Source organism: Protobothrops mucrosquamatus, unplaced genomic scaffold (assembly GCF_001527695.2).
Source record: "Protobothrops mucrosquamatus isolate PMUCROS unplaced genomic scaffold, P.Mucros_1.0 scaffold214, whole genome shotgun sequence".
Classification (NCBI taxonomy): Eukaryota; Metazoa; Chordata; class Lepidosauria; order Squamata; family Viperidae; genus Protobothrops; species Protobothrops mucrosquamatus.
This window is the reverse complement of record NW_015386568.1, coordinates 451,756-477,339: the sequence shown is the minus strand read 5'-3', so window position 1 is coordinate 477,339 and position 25,584 is coordinate 451,756. Positions and strand designations below refer to the sequence as shown.

Here is a 25,584-nt window from a genome sequence, read left to right as displayed (position 1 = left end):
CCTCCGCACTCAAGCAGGAAAACCTATACCAGTGGTGGCGAACTTATGGCACGCGTGCCAGAGACGGCACTCAGAGCTCTCTCTGTGAGCAAACGGGCCGTCGCTCCAGCCCCGCCTCCCCCCGTGGCCCCCTCCTCACCAGCAGCCCCTCTAGAGGAGAGTCGCCCCTGGGCGCGGCCTGCGCAGAGCAGTGCAGTCAAGAACATGGCAGCCGGGCAGCAGGGACAAGACTCCGCCCTCATGCCCTGTCACTGTGGGACACAGGTGGAGGGCGTGGCCACCATGGTGCTGCTGAGCCGCCTGGGCGATCTCCTGCGGTGGGCCATGGAGGCGGTGGGTGGCCCTGCAGGCAGGTGAGGGTGGGACAGAGCGGGGCGGGTCAGGGGGTTGGGTGGTTTTTGGGCACTCGGTCTCTAAAAGGTTTGCCATCACTGACCTATACCATCTCAGACAAGTGACTGTCCAGTCTCTTCTTAAAAACCTCCAGTGATGGAGTGCCCATGATTTCTGAAGGCAAGCTGTTCCACTGGTTAATTGTCCTCACTGTTAGGAACTTTCTCATTTAAACAGAATAGTGTTAGAAGTAAATTAGCCAAACTAAGTAAACAAAAGGGACTTATGCATTTTGATACATGCTAGATCTCACAATGTTTTGCAGACTTTTGCTGTGTTTTAAGGAAATTGGCTATTGGGAGGTAATTATCATAATTAAGGTAATATAAACTTCAACTAATAGGAGAAATTAAATAATAGCGCTGCCATGTTTTAGCAAAACAATGTTTGTTGCTAAATGGTATAAAGACTTTCCAGTGATGTGAGTTTGATCAGGAACAATTGCAATGGTGTGAAGAGCTAAAGTTTTGAAAAAATACAACTAGTTAGGCTGCTATCTGGGAAAGCAAGCAAAAAGTGATGCAGCTAAATTCTTCTGATTTCTCTGTAGATTGTCAACAAGTGTCTATTTTGCTTACTAAACAATGTTGTAAAACTAAAATGTGTGCTTCTTTAGACATGCCAAAAAATGTAAAATCTCTGTTCAGTTTTAATCATTCACTTACAGATTGAATAACTCTGTCCAAACAATTTCTTTTTCAATGAAAATAACATTAATTCTCAACAAACATAGATAGCTACATTTTCTCCCAACCAGTTACTTCCTGATGTGCTGTGACTGAATTCCCAGAGTTCTCAGACACGGCCTAATTCATCTCAGTAGCTCCAGGTGGAAGAAGACAGGCGGAATAGATAAAAGCGGCCATTTCCTTTGGGAGATGCTTTGGATGTAGTCCAGTCTGTTTTAAATTCCTACCGAAAGTGATGCAGTATAATTCACATTAAAATTAGCAGTAGTTCCCAAAGGTGTTGTTCAAAAGGACTTTCTTGGGTTTTTTCCCCCTTCAAAACGTTTTGCTTCTCATCCAAAAAGTTTCTTCAATAAGAAATGAAATGTTTTCAAGGAAAAAAAAACAAGAAAAGCCTTTTGAACAATATCTTTGGGGCAACCATGACCTGGATGACTGGGAATCTCCATAGATATTTAGCAGGATTTTATATATATATATATATATATATATATATATATATATATATATTGTATGACATTTTACAAGTTAAGATTTCAATCATTACATTTTGGAAATTTGAAATAATGTTTGGGACATTATTCTTTTTAAAAAGTTATTGTATATAATAAGGTTGTATAGAAATCAGAAGAAAGCATTTTCTTCAACTAGCACTTCATTGTCAATGCTCTATTTATGATTAATTTATTAAACACATACATCCGTTTATTTTCTTACTGTATTTATACTTAAATGTATATTTATGTATTCCAATTTTGCCTTTTTGAACACTGGATAATATGTAGTGGATTTTTGTAATCGTAAAATGGTAAAAAAACAAATCTTTAAGAATTATGTGTAAAAACTTTAGTTGTAGTGTGTAACATTTTAATAGAAATAAAACATTATAAAGCACATGTCACCTGACTTCCTTTAAGTGATAACATATGGTTTAACCTTTGAAATACATTTAGCTAGTAAAAATTGGATAATTGTGATCTGAACATATTTTGCGAGTCACTCAAACATGCATACAATTTTGTATTCAATTTGATTCAGGTTTTAAACAACTATCCAGCACACATTGAGATCTTGTCTGCAAATATGATGATTGTCTCTCCTCCCGCTGGTGTCTCAAAAGGTTTTATCTCTTTATCTATCTTTTCTGGATAGTTTCAAGACAATTGTTGCAACTTTCAATACTCATATACTTGCCTCTTTATAGTAGCTGGATTTTTTTTTTAGAATTTGAAAGGCAATGATTCCATTTTGATTTGTAGGATAGATTTATATGGAAGATTGCCAGTACAGATTAACATGGCATTATTTATTATTACTTGTCTAATTTATATAGCTGCTCATCTCACCAAACAAATGACTCCAGTAGCCTTCTAACCGTACCTTTGTAACATAGTGGTTAAAGTTGCTGCCCACAGCCTGGAGTTCGATCCTGTCAGAGCTCAAGATTGACTCAGCCTTCCATCCTTCCGAGGTCGGTAAAATGAGAACCCAGATTGTTGGGGGTCAATATGCAAATGATGCTTCTATATTGTAAACCACCCAGAGAGTGCTGTAAAGTGCTATGGGGCAATATATATGTCTAAATGCCATTGCTATTGCTATTGTATGGCCTCACAATTCAAAGGAAGCCTGGAATATCCACAATGGATTAGTCAGTCAATGATGCAGTCTTGAGTAACATGTGGCAAGTGTCTTAAAAATTCTGTTCTAGAAAGAAGGTCTTCCTGTCCTCCAGCAATGCTGATGTAGTACTCAATTTCCTTTGATGTATTCAGTAAAGACTACAAGATAAGATAAAGCAGAAGGAATTGTTTGTTTCTGCACTGCAAGGTTTCTCCCCACCCTCATAAACACAAACGTGTTCCAAGTCCTAGGTTATTTCTTTCCCTTAAGCAAGGAATCGTATTGCCTTGAACTATGTAATTATTTTAACTGCCGGTTTTTAAATTTTATATTAAGAGAAAACTGAATGAAATTCAATTTCCAATTTGCCTTGTCCGTCCCCCAAAAAAGCATTCCTCCCCTTTTCATTACAGATATGATTACAGGATGCAGAATAGCCTAACATTATTTTTTTGTAAGGCACTCAGAGTCACTGAGAGTTAGTGGGGCAGCCGTATACGTTCTCTTAAATAAATAAGAACCAAAATAAATATTACACTTATTTGGCTGTATAGAAATAAATCAGATTGGCAGTTTTAGTAGATAGTTCAAAAATGAAACCTGCAATATATAGGCAGTCCTCGACTTACAACAGCTCATTTTAATGACTGAAGTTACAACGGCACTGGAAGAAGTAATTTATGGTCATTTTTCACACGGCCACTGCAGCACCCCCCCCCACGGTCACGTGATCAAAATTTAGATGCTTGGCAACTGGCTCATATTTAGGATGGGTTGCAGTGTCCCGGGGTCAAAATCAATGGGGGCAGCCAGATTCACTTAACAACAATGTTACTGACTTAACAACTGCAGTAATTCACCTAACAATTGTGTCAAGAAAGGCCTTAAAATGGGGCAAAACTCACTTAACAAATGTCTCACTTAGTAACAGAAATTTTGGACTCAATTATGGTCGTAAGTCGAAGATTGTGATGCTGAATTTATTCTCCTATCAAGATAAGCTAAGGATGCTATCCTTCTATGCCCTCATCTAGCATTTTAGGTTTTTTTTAAAATAATTTTTCCCTAACTTTCTGCAAAATTCCCAAGCAATGAAATATATTGTCTTTGCCTTTTTCTGCTTGCCTTGGCGCTCTCTGAGCTTGATTGTTTGCTTGCAGACATTTCATTACCCAACTAGGTAACATCGTCAATGCAATGTCTGTAAGCAAAGGCACTGATAATGTTACCTAATTGGGTAATGAAATGTCTCCAGGCAAACAATCACGCTCAGAGAGCACCAAGGGCTCCTTAGTTCAACTACATACATACTCTTTCTGCTTAAGTCTTCATTTTTTCACCATTACCAAAGGAGTTAAGACCTCCCCCTTCAGCTCGGCCTTTTAAGTCTACTAAGGCTTATTTTAATTATTGTTGCCTTTTAAAATTAACTTAGAGAGGCATATTATTTTTTTCTGCCCAGTGCTCACAAGGGAAGGAAGGGTACAAATTGAAACTATTCAACATGAGATAACTACTAAGCACCTCTCTCTCTCTTTCTCTCCTCTATGCTTCTGATTTATTTATTTATGAGATTTACGAAGACTTACATTTCTAACTATTCAAAGGAGTGTTCAAGAAGACAGGAACAAAATGCAAAACTGCCCAATACATAATATTATTACAATAATCTTGTATGTGGATCTAATCACAGGTCCAGAACAAGCAGGTTTGTGAGCCAAGTTTTTACAACTTTCAGGAAGGTTGCAAAAATGGGGAGCACAAGCCATTCCAGAACAGCTCCCACAAAATATGCCTCCTTTATCTCCCCCTTCCCTCATTGTACCTCTCAGTAGGTAGGGATCTTCTACAGGCATTCTGTTTACTCAGAATGGATAGGTTAAGCAGTCTTATAGATATCAAATCCCTGAGCCATAAAGAGCTTTATAAGTATAATCACCACCTTGAATTGCATTCAGAAAGCCATTGCTAGCCTATGCAACTCCCACAGGAATGGTGTTACATGGCAATAATGAAGTTGTCCAGTAAGCACCAGGGCCATACTATTTTACCCCAGCTGGAGTTTCTGGGTGGTCATCAAGAACAGCCTTATGTAAAGCAAATTACAATGATCCAGGCATGCGTGATATCATCAGTGGAATACTTCTTCTATGGAAAGAAAACCAGAATTTATGTACTGGATGGAGCTGGGCAAAGACCCTCCAGGCCATGGATTCCATATCCAGATCCTCTTTTTTTTTTTTTGAGAACAGCTGTAGAGAACTGAGGACTCAAAAATTATAGTCCTGCTATCCTTAGGAGAATGTAACCCCCTGAAGAACCAATGATGGTATAAACCCAGAATCAACAAGCTTTTTAGTAAATAGCTATTTTGTCTTGCTTGGGTTGAATCTGATTCTCTCTCTCTCTCTCTCTCTCTCTCTTTCTCCCTCCCTCCCTCCCTCCCTCCCCCCTCTCTCTTTGCCTATCCAGAACCTAAAAGATCTGGATCAAAGACCTTGGATCATGACTACCACTGCAATTTACCATAGAAATATATTGGGAGCCACCTAGAGTTTGGCATAAGATAGGTGGCTGCATAAATGTTTTAAACAAACAAATATACAACTGGGTATTATAATTTTACTAATGATACCTTACCCTGAACTGGCAGATTACTTCTGGCATATAAATGTTAACATATAAACATTAAGCAGGATGCTATACTGTAATTGCAGTTCCCTGCTACTTACTTATTTACTTATTTACTTATTTATTTACTTACTTACTTACTTACTTATCTATCCATTTTGCTTCTAAGTGATCACAATTTATTTATTTTACTTATTTATTAAATAGATGTATATGGCTGCCTAACTCAGCATGGTGTTTCTAGAAGGCTTACAAATTTAAAAATCAACACTATAAAACCCACCCATGCACCCTGGCAGTGACAAATGCAATCATACAAGCCACAGGATCAGCTCTGAACCAACTTGGGATCCCCAGGCCTGTTGACAGAACCATGTCTTCAGGGCCTTCCAGAAAAGTAGCAAAGATGGCGCCAAACTTATTTCCAAGAGATTGATGTATTAAAGGGAGGAAGGCACTACAGAGAATTTGGGTTCAATTCTATTGACAGTCATCATCTGACTTTACTACTAGAATGAATGTTAAGTTCTTAAGGCACAATTCTTTAGCATGTTTGTTCAACAGACAGTTCATTGTGCAGATTAACTTCAACTTAAGTAAACATAAAGTCCAGGCTGAACATACAAACTGTAAAAGAAGAGGCAGGCAAGACATCTGCAGCTAAAATTTAGCCTCCAAGAGCACAGTGACAACTGTATGAAATCCACAATGCAAGTAAGAATAAATGTTCAATTCATTAACTCAAATTTTGCAGGAATTGCTAGGGCTTTCAAAATGAGAATTGTGCCATCAAGTCTTTTTCTTTTGTGTTGAGTTGTGGAGGGGGGGGTCCACTGATGCCCCCTCAAAGTTCCTGGACACTACAGACTGGAATTGCTCACATTTATTTTAAATTTAAATAGTACAGGGCACTCTTTCAATTATTTCAAATTGCTCTTTATTTTTGAAAATAAATTGCTTAAACATATCCTGGCAAAAATAAAGCACAAAATTGCAAAACAAAAAACAAAAAACAAACATACATTGGTGTTTAAAAGTTTTGAACCCTTTTGAATGTCCAATATTTCTGCATAATTTGACCTAAAATGTATCTGTTCTCCACACAGCAAAAGCCATATAGTAGCACACACCTTAGTTAGCTTTCCAGGTGAAAGTTATACATTCTTTCAGTTTTCTTATAAACACTTACAAGTAGCTGAAGTGGGTGTTTACAGAAGGAAGGCCTGACTGATACGGTTAGAAAGATTACTCTTTCTTGTTTCAAGAGATGTGATTATGTATGTATCTGACCAAGGCACTTTAATGGTTATGTCTAGGGCGTTTAGCACTTGATAAACAATTGAAATATCCATAGAGAATCTTAAGAAAGAAAGAAAGAAAGAAAGAAAGAAAAAGAAAGAAAGAAAGAAAGAAAGAAAGAAAGAAAGAAAGAAAGAAAGAAAGAAAGAAAGAAAGAAAGAAAGGGGAAGGAGGGAGACTGAATCCAGGATGAGGCAATAATGAGGGGATTGGATTTAGATGCAGAGACTCAGGTTCAAGTTCCAGTTTAGAGATGGAATTCACTAAATAATCAAAAGAAAATCATATTTTTTCTCTTAACCTAACTTATCGGTATTATTCAATCATGGACGTATTAATTGTTATTTGTAAAGCAGTGTAAGTCCTTGGGGAACAAATACAACTTTCAGAGTCTTTTGTGAGATTGAAGACTTTTGGAAGATGGAGGATTGTAAAAACGGCTGTCCAGCTGTCTCTGTTTATTAGGCCTACATCCCACCTTTTGTTCAAGGACTCCTGATGATGTACATAGCTTTCTGTTCTGCTATTTCCCAGATAACTATAAGGTAGATTGCAGACAGGAAAAATGGCATGAGGTACTAGATAATGAATTTACTGCCTGGGAGACAGGCTGACTCAGTTGTGTTTGGAAATAGTTATTCTTTCCTGACCACGGCCTGTAAAAGCCATTTGCTTCCCTCTGAAGCAAACTTGAGAATACCAACAAGAATACTGATGGGAAATAAGAAAAATCTCCCCTCCTTTGGGAAAAAAACTAAGATAATTTGAGGTGCTTATGCTAGTTCCATTTTAATTTAGACAGAGAAAGGCTATGAGCAGCTTCAAGAAATCAAAGTGATGCTTTGTGGTGGTGATGATAGCAGTAAAAACATTCCAGCCAAGCTACAAAGATAATGTTTTCTGGCAAAGGCTGAGAAAGGTGGAAGGTAGGAGAAGGGGATGACTGGCTGTAAGATCTCAATAAGGATTCAGTTCAGTGGTAGCATTCAGCCAGTTCGCACCACTTCGGCAGAACCAGTAGCTAATTTTTTGTTGCCCAGGACCAGAATGGACTTCCGGAAGCGGCATCCACGCAGAGAACCGGTTGTTCACATATCTGAATCCCACCACTGACTCAGTTGCTGCATGAGTCAGCGGCAACTGACTAAATGGTCGGTGGTCAGATCACCAAGGAGAAAAGCTATGTGATTTGATGGCATATAATTAAGCAATCACTTTCACATTTATTGTAATCTTCAATTTTTGTAAATTGGTACTGTAATCCTGTTGAAAGAAAAGAAAAGAAAAACCCAGTTGGCCTATTTAACTATCTGAACTGCTCTACAACAATACATTTGCTCAAACAGTAAAGAATGAAAAAAAAGAAAGCCATGGAAGATTTTTTTCCCGTTATTAAACCAATGTAGTAGATTACCGATCCTCAAATTTGGCCACAGGAAGAACAATTTAAGGACAAAAGTATTCAAAACGGAGTCACGGATAATGGCAATACTGTATCATCTCTGCCAAGCAGAATTCGGAAAATGCATCCAGCAACAAAATCCATGCCGCAATAAGCGCCACCTGAGAAAGAGCTCGAGAAAGTCCGCGAAACCCAGCGAAACCCACGTTTCACTTTCTAAAGCAAACAAGATGCGCGCTCCCACGGCTCTGGCGAACCCAGGCCATCTGTTTTTCGAATGAAACGTGCTCCCTCTAGCGGCTAACAGGGGAAGCAACGGAGGCGCGCCGCCGAGAGACCTTCCCGACCTCCGAAAGCGAAATGTGCCGCCAGAAGCCTTTAGCTTGTGACGTGAGGCAGCGCCCTTTCGGAGCATGCGCAAGAAGGCCGCGTTTAGTTTGGTCCTTTCGGCTCGCCGTCGGTAGAAGAGACGAGCGGCGCAGCCGTTGAGGAATCGGCGGAAGCCATGGCGGCTGTTGAGGGGGAGCCCGACGTCTTGGATGCTATTGTCATGGCAGAAACGAGGTAGGCCATGTTCGTCACGTTGGCGCCGCCGCTTCCCGACGAGGAACTTCCCCCCTTTCGTTTTGGCCCTGAACGGAATGGGAAAGGCGTGTCTCTGGCCGCGGAGAAGGCCAAACGGGGCCGAGTAGCGGCATCCTCCCTTCAACGGCATCCTCTGCTTTAATGTCTCCCCCGCAGAAAGTGGGAGAAATTCGTTGCTGAGGCTACGCGGAATGAAGGTTTTCCTGCCAAGTGGCTCCCCCGGTACGATTCCGTTTGGTGAATGGTCGCTCTAGAAAGAGTGCAGAGAAGAGCAACAAAGATGATCAGGGGACTGGAGGCTAAAACGTATGAAGAACGGCTGCTGGAATTGGGTATGTCTAGTCTAATGAAGAGAAGGACGAGGGGGGACATGGTAGCAGTCTTCCAATATCTCAGGGGCTGCCACAAAGAAGAGGGAGTCAAGCTATTCTCCAAAGCACCTGAAGGCAGGACAAGAAGCAACGAATGGAAACTGATCAAGGAGAGAAGCAACCTAGAACTAAGGAGAAACCTCCTGACAGTTAGAACAATTAATCAGTGGAACAACCTGCCTCCAGAAGCGGTGAATGCTCCAACACTGGAAGTTTTTAAGAAGAGATTGGACAGCCATTTGTCTGAAATGGTATAGGGTTACCTGCCTGAGCAGGAGGTTGGACTTGATGACCTCCAAGGTCCCTTCCAACTTTATTATTATTATTATTATTATTATTATTATTATTATTATTATTATTATTATTATTATTATTATTATTATTACTTCCAACTTTAATCAATGCTTTATGGATAATTATTCCTAGAGGCAGTATAGATAGCAGTGTTCCAATATCTCAGGGGCTGCCACAAAGAAGAGGGAGTCAAGCTATTCTCCAAGGCACCTGAAGGCAGGATGAGAAGCAACAGATGGAAACTGATCAAGGAGAGAAGCAACCTAGAACTAAGGAGAAACTTCCTGACAGTTAGAACAATTAACCAATGGAACAACCTGCCTCCAGAAGCGGTGAATGCTCCAACACTGGAAGTTTTTAAGACGAGACTGGACAGCCATTTGTCCAAAATGATACAGGGTTTCCTGCCTGAGCAGGGGTTGGACTAGATGACCTCCAAAGTCCCTTCCAACTCTGTTATTCTGTTAACTATTCTGTTAACTTTTCTCTTGGACCTCTTGCTTTAAAATGTCCTCTGCTCCTCAAAGGTTGCTAAATTCCAGTTTCTGGCAGCATTATAGACTCCCCATTCTTGTTAGGCAGCACAACCAACCTGATATTCTTTGCACCAACTCTGAGTGTCCAGTTACCATGACTGGGTAAGAAGACTTGTGCAGCGCAGAGCCTTAGTCAATCTCTAGGCAGAATGTTCCATTTCTGCCCTCGAAGAAATCTGCAATTAGACTGTTTTATACTGCTCTACTCCTACTAAAAAGGTTCCTATGACTGGATTTACCTCTGCATGATAGAACTTCCAATTTCTTTCTCTTCATCTGGTTTTGGCAGAGATGTGAGGATAGGGAAAAGTTTATATGCCAAATTTATTCACATTGAACATGAAGTTAAAAAAAAAAAACCTTGGATGAGAATTTGGCTCAGCAGTTCAAGCCCATATTCTGGAAGAAAAGCATGCCTTGGGTCATCTAAGTAATCGATTACTCTTCCTGCTTTCCTTAAACTAAAAATGAGTTGGCTCACAAGGATAGTGCTGGGTAATGAAACTGATAATTCTTACAGGTTTTCTCGGTGGTGGCTTCAGCTGTGTTGGAGTGCCCATCTCTAAGTCTTCTTTGTCATGCTGGTCAATTAGGGCAGAAGCTGAAGTTCAACAATGGAATAGGGTTGATATTTTATTACCTAGTAATCTCTTTATTCCCCAGGGTTCATAATAACAGTTTGTTTTGGTGCATCCTTATAGTCATGTGTTTTAATTTAAAGGAGATAGAAATGTGTTTTGTACTGTATTTGTTTTACAGTTTTAACACTTTTTTGTTTTTTAAGGCAAATAGTTTTAACAGGTTGCCTATTTTTTTTTTTGAAGTTAGGCATAAAATAGTCTGCAGCAATAGAATTATTGCAAGATATAATAGGATACATTACAGGTTCAGTAACATTGTGAGTGTATCCTAATCGGTTCAGTTTTGTTGAATGGCAAAAGCCATAATTAAGTTACATGCTAGAAAAATAAAAATACATTTCATTCTATTACAGACACTAATTATATTGTTGAGGTTTTCATACAACTCTTTTAAAATTATAGTGCTGTAAATTTTTTAGAGTATTGAAAATTATTAAAGCAATCCTGTTTTACTGTAGATTACAAATGGAATGAGATAAATATTTTACATTAATGGAATTCATTTTTGTACAACTTATTGAAAAAAGCTCAAGAGAACATTTGCTACTGTAATTTATGAAAGTCCAGTTTTAAATTCTTATGAATGTATAATATGTAATTGCATTTTAATAGAACACAATAAAATCAAGACTGCAATTCTAAGTATGGTTAAGGTGCCAAACTATAAACTGGGAGATCATAAGTTCTAGTCCCACTTTACCTGTGAAAGGTAGTTAGGTGACCTTGAGCCAGTCACCACTCTGAACAGGACTCAGTTCAGAGAGTTGTTGTGAGGAAAATAGATGGAGGATGGAGGTATATTGGATATGTTTGCTGCCTTGAGTTTTTTTGTAGAATAAAAAAGATTAATCAGAGATAAACCTTATAGAATTCAATCACACTTACATCCAAGCAAGTATGTACGCCATACATTATATGTGATTACAAGCTAAATGAATTTACATTCAAACAATGTATTATATAACAATTGCTTAAATCCTTTTGAAGTTAATTGGAATGTACTGGATTATGTGGAATAAACTTGCATGACAGTTAAAGGAAAGGATACATTTATATAGATTTATATGCTTATATGACTTCCTCTTTCAAAATCTTTTAACAGATTTCATGGTGAAGGCTATCAAGATGGTTATGCTGAAGGAGTCCATGCTGGTGTTGTGGAAGGAAGGCAATATGGAATACAGCAGGGTGCCAGCATTGGCTCAGAAGTATGTTTTAAAAACTACAATTAATTTTTTGATTAAAAAAGCAGTATTCTCTTCAGTGTGTATAGGCTGAAATGTACACTAATCTCTAAGTGAACTTTGTAGTTTTTATAGCTCTGTAACCATAAACATATGAGAAATAATGTTAGTGGTTTTAAAACAAAATAAAATAATCACTTCTCAAATTTACAGATAGGGTCATACCTTGGTTTTGCACTGACGTGGCAACAGTTGCTTCAGAAAACATCAGCTGAAAAGTGCAGGTAAATTTGGGAGGAGGGGGAACCATTTGTTACCCACTGGGTTGGATCAAAATTCTGCATCTTGAATATGGAACAGCTTCTAACTGTCAAGTTATCTGATCCAGTGGGGAATTCTTATGAGAAGAATGCTGATTTGGGAGAAAGAGATTTTTGTCATTTTTCCTGCTCTGCTGGAAATTTGTTCTGGAGGATTAAGCAGTTGCTGTCATTATAAAATATGTAGAATTGGTAGCAGCAGAGAAAAAAAGAAAATCAGTAAAACACTCCCCCACCTTTTTTTCCTTTCTATCAGCAGCAGCAGCATTCTCAATGGATCTCTGTTCAATATATTATTGTTGATAGAAGGACATTTTGTATTCAAATGCTTTTCTCATGGATTTAGTTAATTTCCAGAAAAAGAACTGCTTTTCCTTTGTGTTAAAAAAGAGAGCTTAGAATGGTAGGGAAGAAAATGTTGCAAGAGCAAATGAAGAGGAAATTGGTGCCAACCTAAAATATACATCAAAGTACCTGGTGAAATTAGATTGGATATATGGGTGTGTGATGATGGAATTACATTAATTGAAATAGTGTTGAAAAAGTATCGGCAATTGTACAGGATGTTAATAATTGGATATGACTTCAGGGGTGTGCCAGCAAACATATGCAGAAACATAATAGCTTTTAGTTTTCGATGCTTTCAAGTGCAACTATGCCACTACATGGCATAGGATCCCTCAAGTAACCTGATCCTATGCCATGTAGTGCTTTATAAGGTAGCACCCTGTACCTTGAATCTCACCTGGAAGCAAACTGGCAACCAGTGCAGCTTGTGAAGATCTGTTACATAGATATCTTGAGGCATGCCTATCACTACCTGTGCTTCTGTATTGTGGACCAGATAGCTTTTCAGGGTAGCCCGTATTTAGAACATGTTGCAGTAATCAAGCTGTGATGTGACAGTGCATAAATGTGTGTCTGAAGAGCCCCAGGGGCTAGGAAAGGGTATAATGGATACAGTAGATGAACCTGGGTAAAAGCCTTTCTGGTTACAGCTGCCACATCTCACTGAGTAGATGAGTCCAGGAGACACCCCCCCCCCCAATTGTGCACAATCCTTGAATGGGGAAGAGCAACCCAATCCAAGATCAAAGTGAATACCCCCAGATCTAGGAAGTAAAAACACCTACTGCCTCCAGACACTGGGACAGAAGCTCAACACCCTCACCTGGCTGCCTCAGAATCAAAATATATAATGTATAAAATATATAATAGAGTATCATCAAAGTACTGATGATATCGAACTCCAAACTGATGGGTCATCTCAAGCAGAGGTCTCATGTAAATGTTGAAAAGGAGGGGAGAGAAAATAGAACCTGAGGCACTCCACAAATGAGAGACCTAGGGAACAATCTCTCACCACCACGTAACATCGACAGGACTAACCCCAGAGAAAGGAAGAAATTCACCATAAAATGGTGCCCCCAATGCCCCCAACCCATGGAGCTGGCTCAGGAGGACACTGTGGTTGATGCTATCAAAAGGCAGATCACTTTCCTGGCTGCTTTCATAACCTAGGAGGAACCTGGATGTAGGAAATAGTGGCCGAGTTGATGTATTTTCTCATGATTCACCATCTCAAATACATCTCAGATCATACCATTAGATTGCATCCCATTTGCTGCAGCCTGTATCACACTGAAAGTGTCTTGGAACTGGTGAACTATTCAGATTATGTGAATTTAGTTTCCATTTCCTCTTTTTGTTAAAGAGGTGATTTTTAATTGGCAAGAATCTACTACTACAGATCTGAGAGAGAAGATCAAATGTAGAAGAATATGCTTTATTATTTGGAATTCGTCATTTTCAGTTGTATGTATGGGAAGGTTGGTTTAAGTTCTACCTCATTTTTCTCAAAATAAAGTCTTAATGCTTTATAAAGTTATCTTAAGAGAATGATCTACCATTCATAGGTAGATCGTTCTAAAATTGTTCACTCATATATGATGAAATGCTACAAAACGAAGGGACATTTTCTACAGTGACTTTCATTACCTGGTGACAATGTTGCCTAGAAGTTGTGGATTTGGAGAAGGATTGAAATGATAGATTTGATACAGTGTTGACAGGGAACAAATGAATTATCACTGGTGATATGTGTTTACATCACCTGCTGCTCTATTATTAATGGATATAGAGCAGTGGTTCTCAACCTATGGGTCGGGACCCCATTTGGGGTCGATCGACCATTTCACGGGGTCGCCAAGCAAGGCTGTCCGCCATTTTTTTTGTCCGCCATTTTTTCCCCCTTTTCCAGCGGGTGCCTTACCTCCCTTGGGCTGGGCCAGCTGGTGGTCGGCCTGCTCCATCTCTGCCGCTTGCCAGCTATGCCTAGGCCGGCGCAGGGGGCGGAACCACGCATGCGTGGCGCTCCCGGGCAGGGAAAGTCCTTGACTTACGACCGGTTGGGTAGTCCTTGACTTACGACCGGTTTAGTCCTCGACTTACGACCGGTTTAGTCCTCGACTTACGACCGGTTTAGTCCTCGACTTATGACCGGTTGGGGTCACGGCATTAAAAAGGTTGAGAACCACTGATATAGAGGAAACAGTTGGAATTGATCCATATTTCTAAATAGTCTTGTTTTTATGCCAAGCTGTATAATTTGTCTTTAAAGACACCATTGAGTCTAAATACTATGTCAATGTATTATTTGAGCCTCTATTATAATAATTAATTACAATTTTATTAATGATAGTGAACAATAGTCTTGGTTTTCTGAGTTACCCATCTTGTCAGTGTGATGTTAGAACGAACAGAAGTAGTAAAATACATTAAAATAGGGCTGTATGTAGATGGACTTTGAAAATAACAGTGTGTGACATTGTTATATCAATTTTGTTTCAGTAAAAAAATAAAAGTCCTGGAGCTGTTAATAGAGATGATTCAAAACTTTCCTTTGGAAGATCCAGCTTATGACAAACTTCAAGATGACTTGGAGAAAATTAGGGGACGGTTTAAACAAGTATGTGTCCAATTTCATTATTGGAATACAAACTGTACTCAGCATGTGTTCAGAAAGAATAACATTATTGTAATGAAACATAACCGGAACAGAGGAGGGTAATATTTAATCTTTAATTAAAGTATTAACATTTCTAAACTTCTTTTTTTTTTTAGATTTGCTCATTATTGCATATTCCATCTGATTTAAGACTTGATTCTGAGAGAATTTCATTTTCATTTTGAAAGCAACATAAAAAGAAAATTGCCGTTGGATATAAAAAGTGGTTACATCTCACACAGAGTGATCATCTTTTCTTTTCTATCCACTGAGCAGAAAACTACAAGGATAAAGCTGATTTTATTCTACTTGAATTGTATCACTGTATCATTGTTTCAGTTTGCACATTCAAGCCCAACTATGGCTTCAGCCTGTTGGTTAACATACTGTTCCAGAAACTAATGTTACACATTATTAGAGAAGAAAATTGATCTATGGAACATCAGCTAAATAGTGTTATTTTTTTTTCTTCTGTTCAATTGCGTCCGATTCTTGGAGATAGGCTGAAAAAGTCCCTGCAGTTTTCTTAGCAAGAATTTTTCAGAAGTGATTTCCCCTTGCCTACTTCCTAGGGCTGAGAAAAGTGACTGGCTCAAGGTCATCCAGTTGGCTTCGTGCCCAAGGTGGGAGTAGAACTAAAGATCATCTGGTTTTTAGCCTGAAGCCTTAACCATTATACCAATCTGACTCATTAATGACCTATTGCCACCGTTTATATTGAAAAGATGACTGCAAGTAGTCCTCAACTTATAATCACAATTCGGACTGGAACTTCTGTCACTAAGTAATTTTTTTTTTTAAGTGATAAACACCCCATTTTATGATCTTTTTTGCTGTAGTCAGTAAATCAATAGTTAAGTGAATCCATCTTTCCCCATTGAGTTTGCTTATTGGAAGTCAACTGGAAAGATTGCAGATGGCAATCATGTGACCTGGGAAAACTCCAGCTGTTATAAGTACATGCCAGTTGCCAAGTGCCCTAATTTGGGTCACATAACTGTGAGGTTGTTGCAGCGTTCGTATATCACTTTTTTCAAGTGCTGTTGTAACTACAGACATTCACCAAATGAATAGTTGTAAGATGAGGATTGTCTGTAAAGCATTTTAAGGATTTTTAAGTAGATTTTGTAAACACTCTGAAGAGTGCCTTCCTAAAATTGGCATTCTGTAGGAAGTGAGTAAAATACATATTTCACTACATTAGTGCAAAACCCACACATTTGAAACATGTTATCAGTATGTCTGTAGTTTTACAAGTGTATCTCAGATGGGATGTGTTTTATTTGTAAATTAATTTTGGAGGTTTTAATTTTCCAGATAAACTGATTTTTGGTCAGTAGCTTTCTTTTTAGGAACAGTAGTAATCACCATTGTTATAAAAATGCTAAGATAAATTTTTAAAATCAACTTTATTTGGAAGAAATACAGATGAGGACCTGTAGAGAATTTTGTAGCTTGCAGAAAGGGACTTCAGAGGCCAATCTGGCACACTCCTGCGCATTTTATAAATAATTTTAATAGACAAGGTAAAATTCATTTGGCTTGTGGGCATGTTTTGTTATGTCCTGTTTCCCTCTTATTATTTTCCTATCCTTTGGTAGTTTAGAGGAAATAAGTGGCAAAATTAACTCTGCCAGTCCAAAAACAGGCTGCTGTATGAATTCTTTTCTTTTATGCCATCCCTTTGAAATTGCCCAAGGAACAGTATATTTATGTATTTATTCATTTTTAAAGCATGCATGCTGCATCTCAGGCCCAGGTCTTCCTGGGATGGTTTACAATGCATAGAGACACCATATGAGAATAATATTTAAAATACAGTACTACAATCAGTGCAGTAGTAAAGCAGGAAGAGTTCCAATGCAGCATTTATTTACCAAATCCTGCAGCTAAAGGCTCTTTTGCCTGGCACTGAAAACAAAAAAAGGCAGCTGAAGGGGACCAGGGTTAAAATGTTGTTTTGAAGTGACAAATGTTTTCCTTCTTGCTTTAGAGTCCAAAGATCTACTAAGCTCCTGTCTTCAATATGCTGTACTTGCTTTTTAAATAAAAACTTTAGTGTATTTATCGTTCCTTGTGAACAACATTATAGTAACTAAATCATGGGGGATCCAAGACTTCCACTCCTTGCACTGCATTGCTGTGTTGGTTGTATTTTGCTGCTTTGGACTGAGAAGGATCACGAGAAAACTGAATTGTGTTAAAATCCTACTAGATAGGATTTTGCTGTACCTGTGATTAAGATTAACTTTAAATTATTGAGATGTTAGAAAACACTGATTAGGGCCACCTAGTGGGAAAAATAATTACATCAGCTTTAAAATTCCAATGTTTTCGTTAAAAATGGTAAACAGTTTTAATTAAATCGGCTTTAGGAAGAAAGTTTTTGTTTTAAAAAATGGAAGTGCAATAACTGAGACGGTATTTACGGAAACAGTTGAATGTTCTTTGTATATTCAATGGTAAATCTGATGCTTTACCTGTAACTGAAATTATATTCATAATTGTACTCTGTTAGTATTATCTGTTGTATTGATTATAAGGTTGGCCAAATTTTACTGCCTGCTGTGTGTTATGTTCTCATATTTGTACTAAAATATTTTTTTCTTCAAAGTGATTCTTGTGGTAATTCAGTCTGTTACTTAAAATGGCCATTATCAAAAACATTGATAATATTTTTACTTCAGAGAAAAAGAAAATTAATAAAAACACTAATATGGAAACATAAAAGAAAATCCTATGAAGAGAGCCCTTAGTCATATACCTATGTAAGTGGAGTCTAGAAAAGCAGTTGATAATATGGTTGATTTGCAATCAAAATACGTGCTTTTCAAGAATTCTTTTTAATCTTCCAGAAACACTTTTGCATAATATAAGGAGGAAGCAAAAGATAGAGTGTTCCTTGCAAATAGTTCTTTGTTCAAATACTATGATAAGAAAAGTTTGTGACACTGGAACAAATGTCATTTTGAAGGTGTCATTTTTAAAAATATGACTTTTTATACATCAACACAGTTACTAGTCAAATTATAACACAAAATCAGTTGTGGGTTTCTAAAGTTAGTGACTTAGGTTTATATATCAAATTACCTACTATTAAATACCAAAACCTAATTATTTTTTTAAAAAGCTAAAACTTTTTTTAAAAAGTTTTTAAAAAACTGTTACATTCAGTGTAAGTAGCTCATTTTGGTGGAAAGGAGAAAAATTAGTAACAAAACCAGCTGCAAAAATTGTTTAGAAAAGGTGTTGTTGGTTGCCTTATATGAACTTGATTTACACAACAGAGATTAATCTAAGTTTGAAAGGTGTCTGAAACCTAAGATCCATAAATGCTTTTATATCTACCCCATTGTTCTTCATGCTACCAAATTAAATATACACCATGCCAAGTGCATAATGTCTTTTTCCAGGCGGCACTTTTAAGGTAAAGATTTAATTATATCAAAGACTGTACAGGGAGTAACACAACCCAGATCATTAACATGTATAAGAAATTACTCCCTTGTTTAAGAATTTGCAATAATGTTTGACACAGACAAAAATGACCCTTCTGCTTTGATCCTAAATAGTGTATTGCCTTTTGTTTTCCTATCTACTATGCAGTACATTCAACCAAATAGCTGTTTTAATAATCAGGGGGAAATGTTTGAGTATTTATTGAGATTTAGAATAAACTCTTTTTAAAAACATAACTGTGATGCTTTGCTTGACTTGGTGTAGCACATCTCATTTTGCATTGAATTTTGTGTTTCTTCTCTGCCCAATACCTGAAGACTTTGAAATAGATTGTCAGAATATTTATAAAAGACAGTGAAAATAGTCAAATGCAACAAATACATAAATAGTATGAGAAAAATATAAAACATTTCATTGAACACTAGGCAGTCAGACTTTTTTCAAACTGTAGAAAAGCCACTCAAAAAGTAATGTTTTCATTTAGCCTACATTGTCCTGAAGAAAGCATTTCATAAACAGGGCTCATAAGGACCAGGGGTAAAGAAATAAGGGAGAAGGTTTTGCTTAAGATTTTCTAGCTTGCTACCAAAGTCTTTTAATGTCGGGACCAATATCTCAAAGAGGACCTGTAAGTTAATTGACTGCTAGCAAAGGACTGACAGAATGGCTATATCACTTATTTCTAGTTAATAAACATGCAGTTTTATTTAAATTAAGTTTCCAAACTATCTTCTCATACATATCCCAAGGCTGCAAAGGAGAGGTTACTGATAGAAGGGATGGCAGGATGGCAGACTTCAAAAGAGGGACTATTGGTAAATCAATCTGTTGATACAGTTAGCTTTTTCCAATCTATGTCCTTATGAACTGTTGGACTGCAGTTCCCATACGTATTGGATGAGACGTCCCGTTATCAGTATAGCTATTGACATGAAGGAATATAAGATACCTAGGGAACATTGTGGTGGGATTCATGCAAATTAATACTGTACATTGTTCTTTCTAGTATTTTCAATCTTTTCTTTATGTACTTTTCTGCCCCAACCCACCTAACAAAATGGAAGAGGGAGAAAGTAATTATATTTGTGCAATTTTTATTTTACCCAGCATAGAAACCATTTTCACTACTATGATTCATCTTGTCCTTTTCTGCACCTTCTCTAGGTTGTTTAAACTGGGGGCCTTAAATATGTGTAACATTCCAGCAGGAGTCAGGAGTTGGTCAGATTCAGACCCTGCATCTGTATAGGCAGGACACTTCTGGCAATATTCTTTTTTTATTATTTTCCTCCTGAATTCGCCTTTTTCTTAGCAATTACAATCTGGATAGTTTTCATGGAGCTATCAATTATAATCCCAAAACTCTTGACCCGTCACTTTTTGGGCCTCAGGAAGCACACCTGAATTCAAATGGCTCTCTCATCCTGATGGCATTCCAGAAGTTCTTAAAGAATGTCCTCCCAGGCTTTGCAGTAGGCTGGATGGAATCCCGTGTTCAGATGCATTTGTCGTACATTTTGATATTAATGTTCCAGATTTGCCCTTTTATTCATTTCTCTTGTGTGTGTTTTGCATTTATCTTGTTATTTATTTATTTATTTGTTTATTGTACAGTATTTGTTTTTTTATATTGTGAACTGCCCAGATTTGGTCCAAATTTGGCCAGTGTCAAACTTGAATTCATTCATTCATTAGAGATCTTCAGCAAACCCAGCCATCTTATTGTTTATCTCAATTGCAGATAATTTATGAATACAGTAAATTTAAAAAAAAATCATTAGTCCCAGCAATGCCCTGATCCTTCAGTTTGCACAAATTGACTACTCCCCCACCCAGTCTTTGTAATTAAATTAGCTTAATGACTAATTTAATCTTCTCAAACCCCATGACTTCTAGGTCTACTCATGAGTCTCGCACGTACCTTGGTGAAAAGCCCTTTGTAAACCCAGTACAATTGATCTTGTAGACAATCATCTGAATCCATGTTTGGTGACATTCTCGAAGAGTTAGTGAGACTGAAGATATCTATGAAAGATACAATTTCCTATTAATTTTTTCATTAAGGCAACAGTCTAGAATCCAGGAGTTCTAGGCATGAAAGATGGCTGGGTGACTTTGGGCCAGTCACTCTCTCTCAGCCCAACTCACAGGGTTACTGTTATGGGGAAAATAGGAGGAGGAAAGAGTATTAGGTATGTTTGTTGCCTTGACTTAATTATAAAAATTAATAAAGGTAGGATTAAAAAAAATTAAACCCTGGTTTCATCATGTTCCATGTGTCTTAAAGATAAACCTATTTTAATGTCTCTGGGAAACAATAGCTAGAACTTTTGTCCTGACAACACCAAATATTCTCTTCCCTCCAGTGAAACAGAATTTTGATAAGTAAGTAATACCAAATGAAACAATGGTAGTGGCATTGAGTCTTCCTGTTTTTAAGAATATTAATGAATGCAATGTATGATGCTTAAAAATATGCTCTTTTAATAGTTCTACAAAATGGGAAAATTAACAGTGGTTTTTCCTTGCATTTGAAACACAGATGCTTTTCAGAAATATGTGGAAGATAAATGAAGTTTATAATTCAGGAGCTAGGGTCTAATCAATATTGCATGGAATCTTTTTTGAATGTGAATCAGCAGGTCTTTAATTTTTTTAGTTGGTGCTATTGTTCCAACAGCAAGCTTTACTGCTATTGTCCAGTGTTTGTCCAGCTCACGTTTACTGGACTGTGGGAACGGATTAGGGTTTCATGGTTTCTTCCCCCTTCTTGCATAAATGCTTGATCAAAGACATTCCTTGGATGACAAAACACTGTATACTGTGTCACACAGTCCTGACCAGACTGCATGAACAGTAGCTTAAAAACACATGCCCACATTGTTCTCTAACAAGCTATTTCTTTTTTCTTTTTAAAAAAGGACAACAAATTTAGATTTAGGCACACTTAAAAAAAATAAAGACTTAGTGTACTATTTTCTATGCATACATCTATATCTCTCATCTGTCGTCTTACAAATCTGATTATTGTTTCTACAAATGCAACTCTCCACACAGTAAAATCAAAATAGAAATAGTGAATAATTATTAATATATACAGTCAAGTATTAAATATGATAAAAAAAATTACCCTGATTTCATTTCAATGATTCTGAAGCAGCTTGCAACAGAATATAGCATTTAAATGCAAAATGTGTCTGGTTGGAAAAGGAGCAAAAAAAAAAAAAAGCTAGGATGGGAATTGGGAGTAATATTAAAACCCCTCTCTGGTGTTTTAATGTTACTGCTATCCTCACAGCCTATAGGAAATGTGGAGAAAATTGCCTTCTGATGCCTAGGAATATTTCTGCTGACCATCATTGGATATAATTGGTACTAAAGCACTTTCTTCCAGGTTTCTGCCCTATGATTGTTAAGACTTGTTGAGTCTTTCGATTGTTTCCAAAACCCTAACTTGAGCTCCATTTAACCAGGATTGTCTATCAGTAACTTTGAATTCTAAGCACATGTTTATATCATTGGTTATAGTACCTATCCATCTTATTTTCTGTTGGCCTCTTTAATTTTTTTCCAGACATCAGTGTCTTCTTTAATGACTATAGTATTTGCATTAGGTGTCCAAAATAGATAAAGCTTTCTTCTTTTTTTATAATATATTTTATTTTTTTAACACGGTCACTTTAATATTCGGTAAACAGCGTGTTGTCTGGGTTTACATTTAAAAAACATAAGCTAACAATTGGTTTCTATGATCTATAATCCACATAATAGCTTTACTTGATTTCCTCTTCTTCCCATAATGTTCTCTTTTACCAACCTTAAGTTAATACAATTCTTATTGTTTTGATAGATAACAATTGAGTATAATTTTTTTTCTAATATTTCCGCAAATAATAATCACATCAATATAATATTTCTTTTCTATCTAGTCATTCTGGTTGCCTCATCATAGATCCCGTTTACAGTTCTTGTTTACATTTGTTTTTCCCACAATGTTCAAAACATTCTTACTGGTTAAGATTTTCTCAAAGTTAATTACTAAATATTTGATTCTATTTTTTCTCATGTAAACCATCCCATAACTTTTACCTTACTTAAGGAATAAATAAGACTAAAAGAAGGGGAAAAAAGAACAAGAGTAAAGAGGGATAAAAAGATAGTATACTACTGAAAGTCCGTGTTTCCTCTAAGCTAATACATATTTATTTCCAAAGATTTTCAATTCTTTTTTTTTACCATAATTAAGAATATATTTAATCTTTAAATATTCCATTTAATAAATCTAGTCATCTGATCTAACTCTTATTCAAAACATTTTTAATCCATTGTAATTTTCTTAAAATCAATCACATTTAAATATCTAAAATAAATCCTTATATATAAGCCATTCTAACTCTTTTATATTACTCATATCAAGAAATAAGATAAGAAAAGAGAAGAAAGAGAGAATACTCTATTATTTGAGGGACTCCTCTCTCTTAAAGTAAAATTCATATCCAAAATCTTTCTCTTAATTTAACCATATTCAAACAGGTGTTTCTTTTTTAAATATTCTCTCTGATAAGTCCCATCATCTATTTTCTTAATTTTCACTTTGGCCTTCTTTTGCCCAATATCTTAATCAATATATTCTGCTGAATCAAAGAGTCTTTCCATATTCTTGTAGATGTCATTGTAGATATACAAAACAAGTCAAGTACAATATCTTTGTAAGAGGCTATTTGCTCTTTCATGTTGGTTGAAAATCTTTTTCTTTCTTTTTCTCTCTATATCTCTTATCATTTTTTGTCTCTCCAGTTCTAGTGGTGTTTCCTGACGTCTCTGCAATCCATTTTGATCAGTCTTTTTTCATATCCTCAAATTTGTCTTGTGATCTTAAAGTATAAATTACCTTTTCCAAAACCAATATTTCTTGTAAATTGTTTTCCACTTGGGTTAAATCATGCTTCTTTGTTGTGTTAAGTTCCGTCTTTGAATCTCTATCCTCAAATTTGTGTTCAGTTATCTGTTTTATCTGCTCCTTCTCTATTGTTATTTCCTGGGATTTTTGTTGTTGTAAAGTTAAATTGGAGATGAATTGGTTTATGTTTTCAAAGTTATTTTGGATTTCTTTGTGGTTTGAAGTCATTGTTGTTTGAATTAGTTGCAGCATCTCATATTCTCCTCTTGAAAGGTATTTATTTTTTCTTGATAAGTTCTTTCTGCAAGTCTCTGATTTTCCATAGTGGTCAAGAATCGAAGTTTTCTTTTCTCTGCAAACAGCTTTAGAGTCACAGTTTAGTAGATATTTATAATCCAAAAAGGTTCAAAAAGGTTTCCTGAAGTTTATAATTCTCTTTGTCTGCAACCCAAATTGTTTTCTTTTTTTGTCACAGCTGTTCTCTATTGTTGTAGCTTTGAAGGTCAGAAGCACAGAAGGTCACAAGCAGTTTTTTTCCAGATTTTGCTAAGTCCTGTATAAAAGCCATAGGTGTCATAGTCTTTATCCACCATTAGATGTCAGCACCAGTTTATTTTTCAAATTATCAAAATAGAAAATTGCCTTGAAAATGAGAATCTTAACCATTCAACAATTCCAAACTTATCCAAATTTAGGTTTTATATTCATTTCATTTCTGTATGTTTTGGTCCTCCATAAAAGGTTTAATTTGCCGCTTCCATTAGTAAAAGGGTGGGGCAAAAATCCCCCTCCTTCACATTCGGAGGTTTTTTGCTTCTTGGGAATTTTTTCCAGGAAAGTTAATAAGTAGGATAGAGAAAATCGATGATCTTACCCAGATTCAAACGCACTGTTTACAATCAGCTTAAAATAGTGCTTTTTGACTTCGGTTGCTTGTAGCTTGGGCTAGACTCTGAAGTTAAGCTAGCCTTTCTCCTGTTGGTTTCTGGAAGGTTCTCCTGGACCGATTGCGTCGACCGCCATATCTCTGTGATCCGCGGGACTTCCTTCTTTGCCGCCTCTTCGGGGCGGCTTCTGGCCCATTTAGGGTCCCCTAACAGGAAGAAATTCAGCCAGAGGGCACAGAGCCTCGAAATCCCTTGGTTGCTGTGCTACTGCGCAAGACCAGAAGTCGATAAAGCTTTCTTCTTAATGACTGTTGAACTATAACTCATAATTCTTGAGACTGACCATTGGTGTGCTATCTGATGACATGATAATAAAGGCTGAACTAGGAAGCTGAGCCTTTTCCTTGGGCGGGCTAGTTGGAGTTCCTTGGGTAGTTCCTGGGACATGGAATAAATAAATCTATTGTGTGCAGTTTCAAAAGATTTTCCTAGTTATAAAAACTGCTAAGGAAGGAAATATAGAAAATAACCCGTCCCTAATGATAATTATATGTTAATGGTGCTGTTTTGCTGATAGTAAGTAGAAACATGTAATTTGAAACAGAAGTTTCAAGTCTGAATGTGTTCTGACTTTACTAAAAATGTTTTGATGCTGTTCCAATCATTCTCCATGTATTTCAATTCAAATTCCAAACAGGTACTTTGAAGTTGAAGCTGAGCTACCCAAGCTTGGGATGGATTGTACTCTGCCATCCATGTGTCAGTTTTGCAGTGAGCATTAGGTTTATGCATGTAAGGATGCAAAATGCTTACACACATCTTCTGACTAAGTGGGAGAGTTTTGAATTGAATGCAGGAAAGCTGAACAGATTTATACCAATTATTTGTGTTAATTCTTTACATTTGATTTAAATGCAAATAATTTGGTTTCAGATTGGTCAGACAAAATATTGGTAGTGAAATAGATCAAATACTGATTGCAAGTGATTGCAAATATAGAGTATCATTTGGTTTCCATTATTTTAGTCACAATTTCAAACTGTATTTTCAGGGCAGATATAGATAGCTGGACTTTTGAAAGTTAATTAGGCTGTAAGCTACTATCCCAGACAGTGATACTACAGTGCATGATAGTCTAGAAACATCTCCTGGTGACCATTTTTAGTGACAGTGCTGCTTCTGTTCCAGCATCTGTGGTAACTCTTTCCTCCTGTCTTTCTCTACAAATATTAGCCTGGGTGAGTGAGCAGGTGAAATAAGTCTCTGTTACTGATACCAGGTCTGCAGCTGGTAGAGGCAAGGAAAGTATGGTATAAATACTTCCATATAGCAATTCCATGTTGCAGTTTGTGATTCAAAAACT

At 36.9% G+C, this 25,584-nt stretch overlaps 1 protein-coding gene across 1 annotated transcript; it reads left to right on the top strand.

Moving 5' to 3' along the window:
* Positions 1-8,502: 8,502 nt before the first annotated feature.
* LTO1 (LTO1 maturation factor of ABCE1) lies at positions 8,503-18,670 on the top strand. Its single transcript, XM_015814075.1, has 5 exons — positions 8,503-8,601; positions 11,567-11,672; positions 11,862-11,932; positions 14,819-14,936; positions 15,092-18,670. The coding sequence occupies exons 1-5, from the start codon at positions 8,543-8,545 to the stop codon at positions 15,158-15,160; spliced, it is 423 nt and encodes a 140-aa protein (XP_015669561.1). The 5' UTR covers positions 8,503-8,542; the 3' UTR covers positions 15,161-18,670.
* The last annotated feature ends 6,914 nt before the right edge of the window (positions 18,671-25,584 follow it).

Coding starts and splice junctions, on each gene's coding strand:
- LTO1 (XM_015814075.1), top strand. CDS start 8,543: ATGGCGGCTGTTGAGGGGGAGCCCGACGTCTTGGATGCTATTGTCATG. Junction 8,602..11,566: donor ATTGTCATGGCAGAAACGAG/GTAGGCCATGTT, acceptor ATCTTTTAACAG/ATTTCATGGTGAAGGCTATC. Junction 11,673..11,861: donor GTGCCAGCATTGGCTCAGAA/GTATGTTTTAAA, acceptor TCAAATTTACAG/ATAGGGTCATACCTTGGTTT.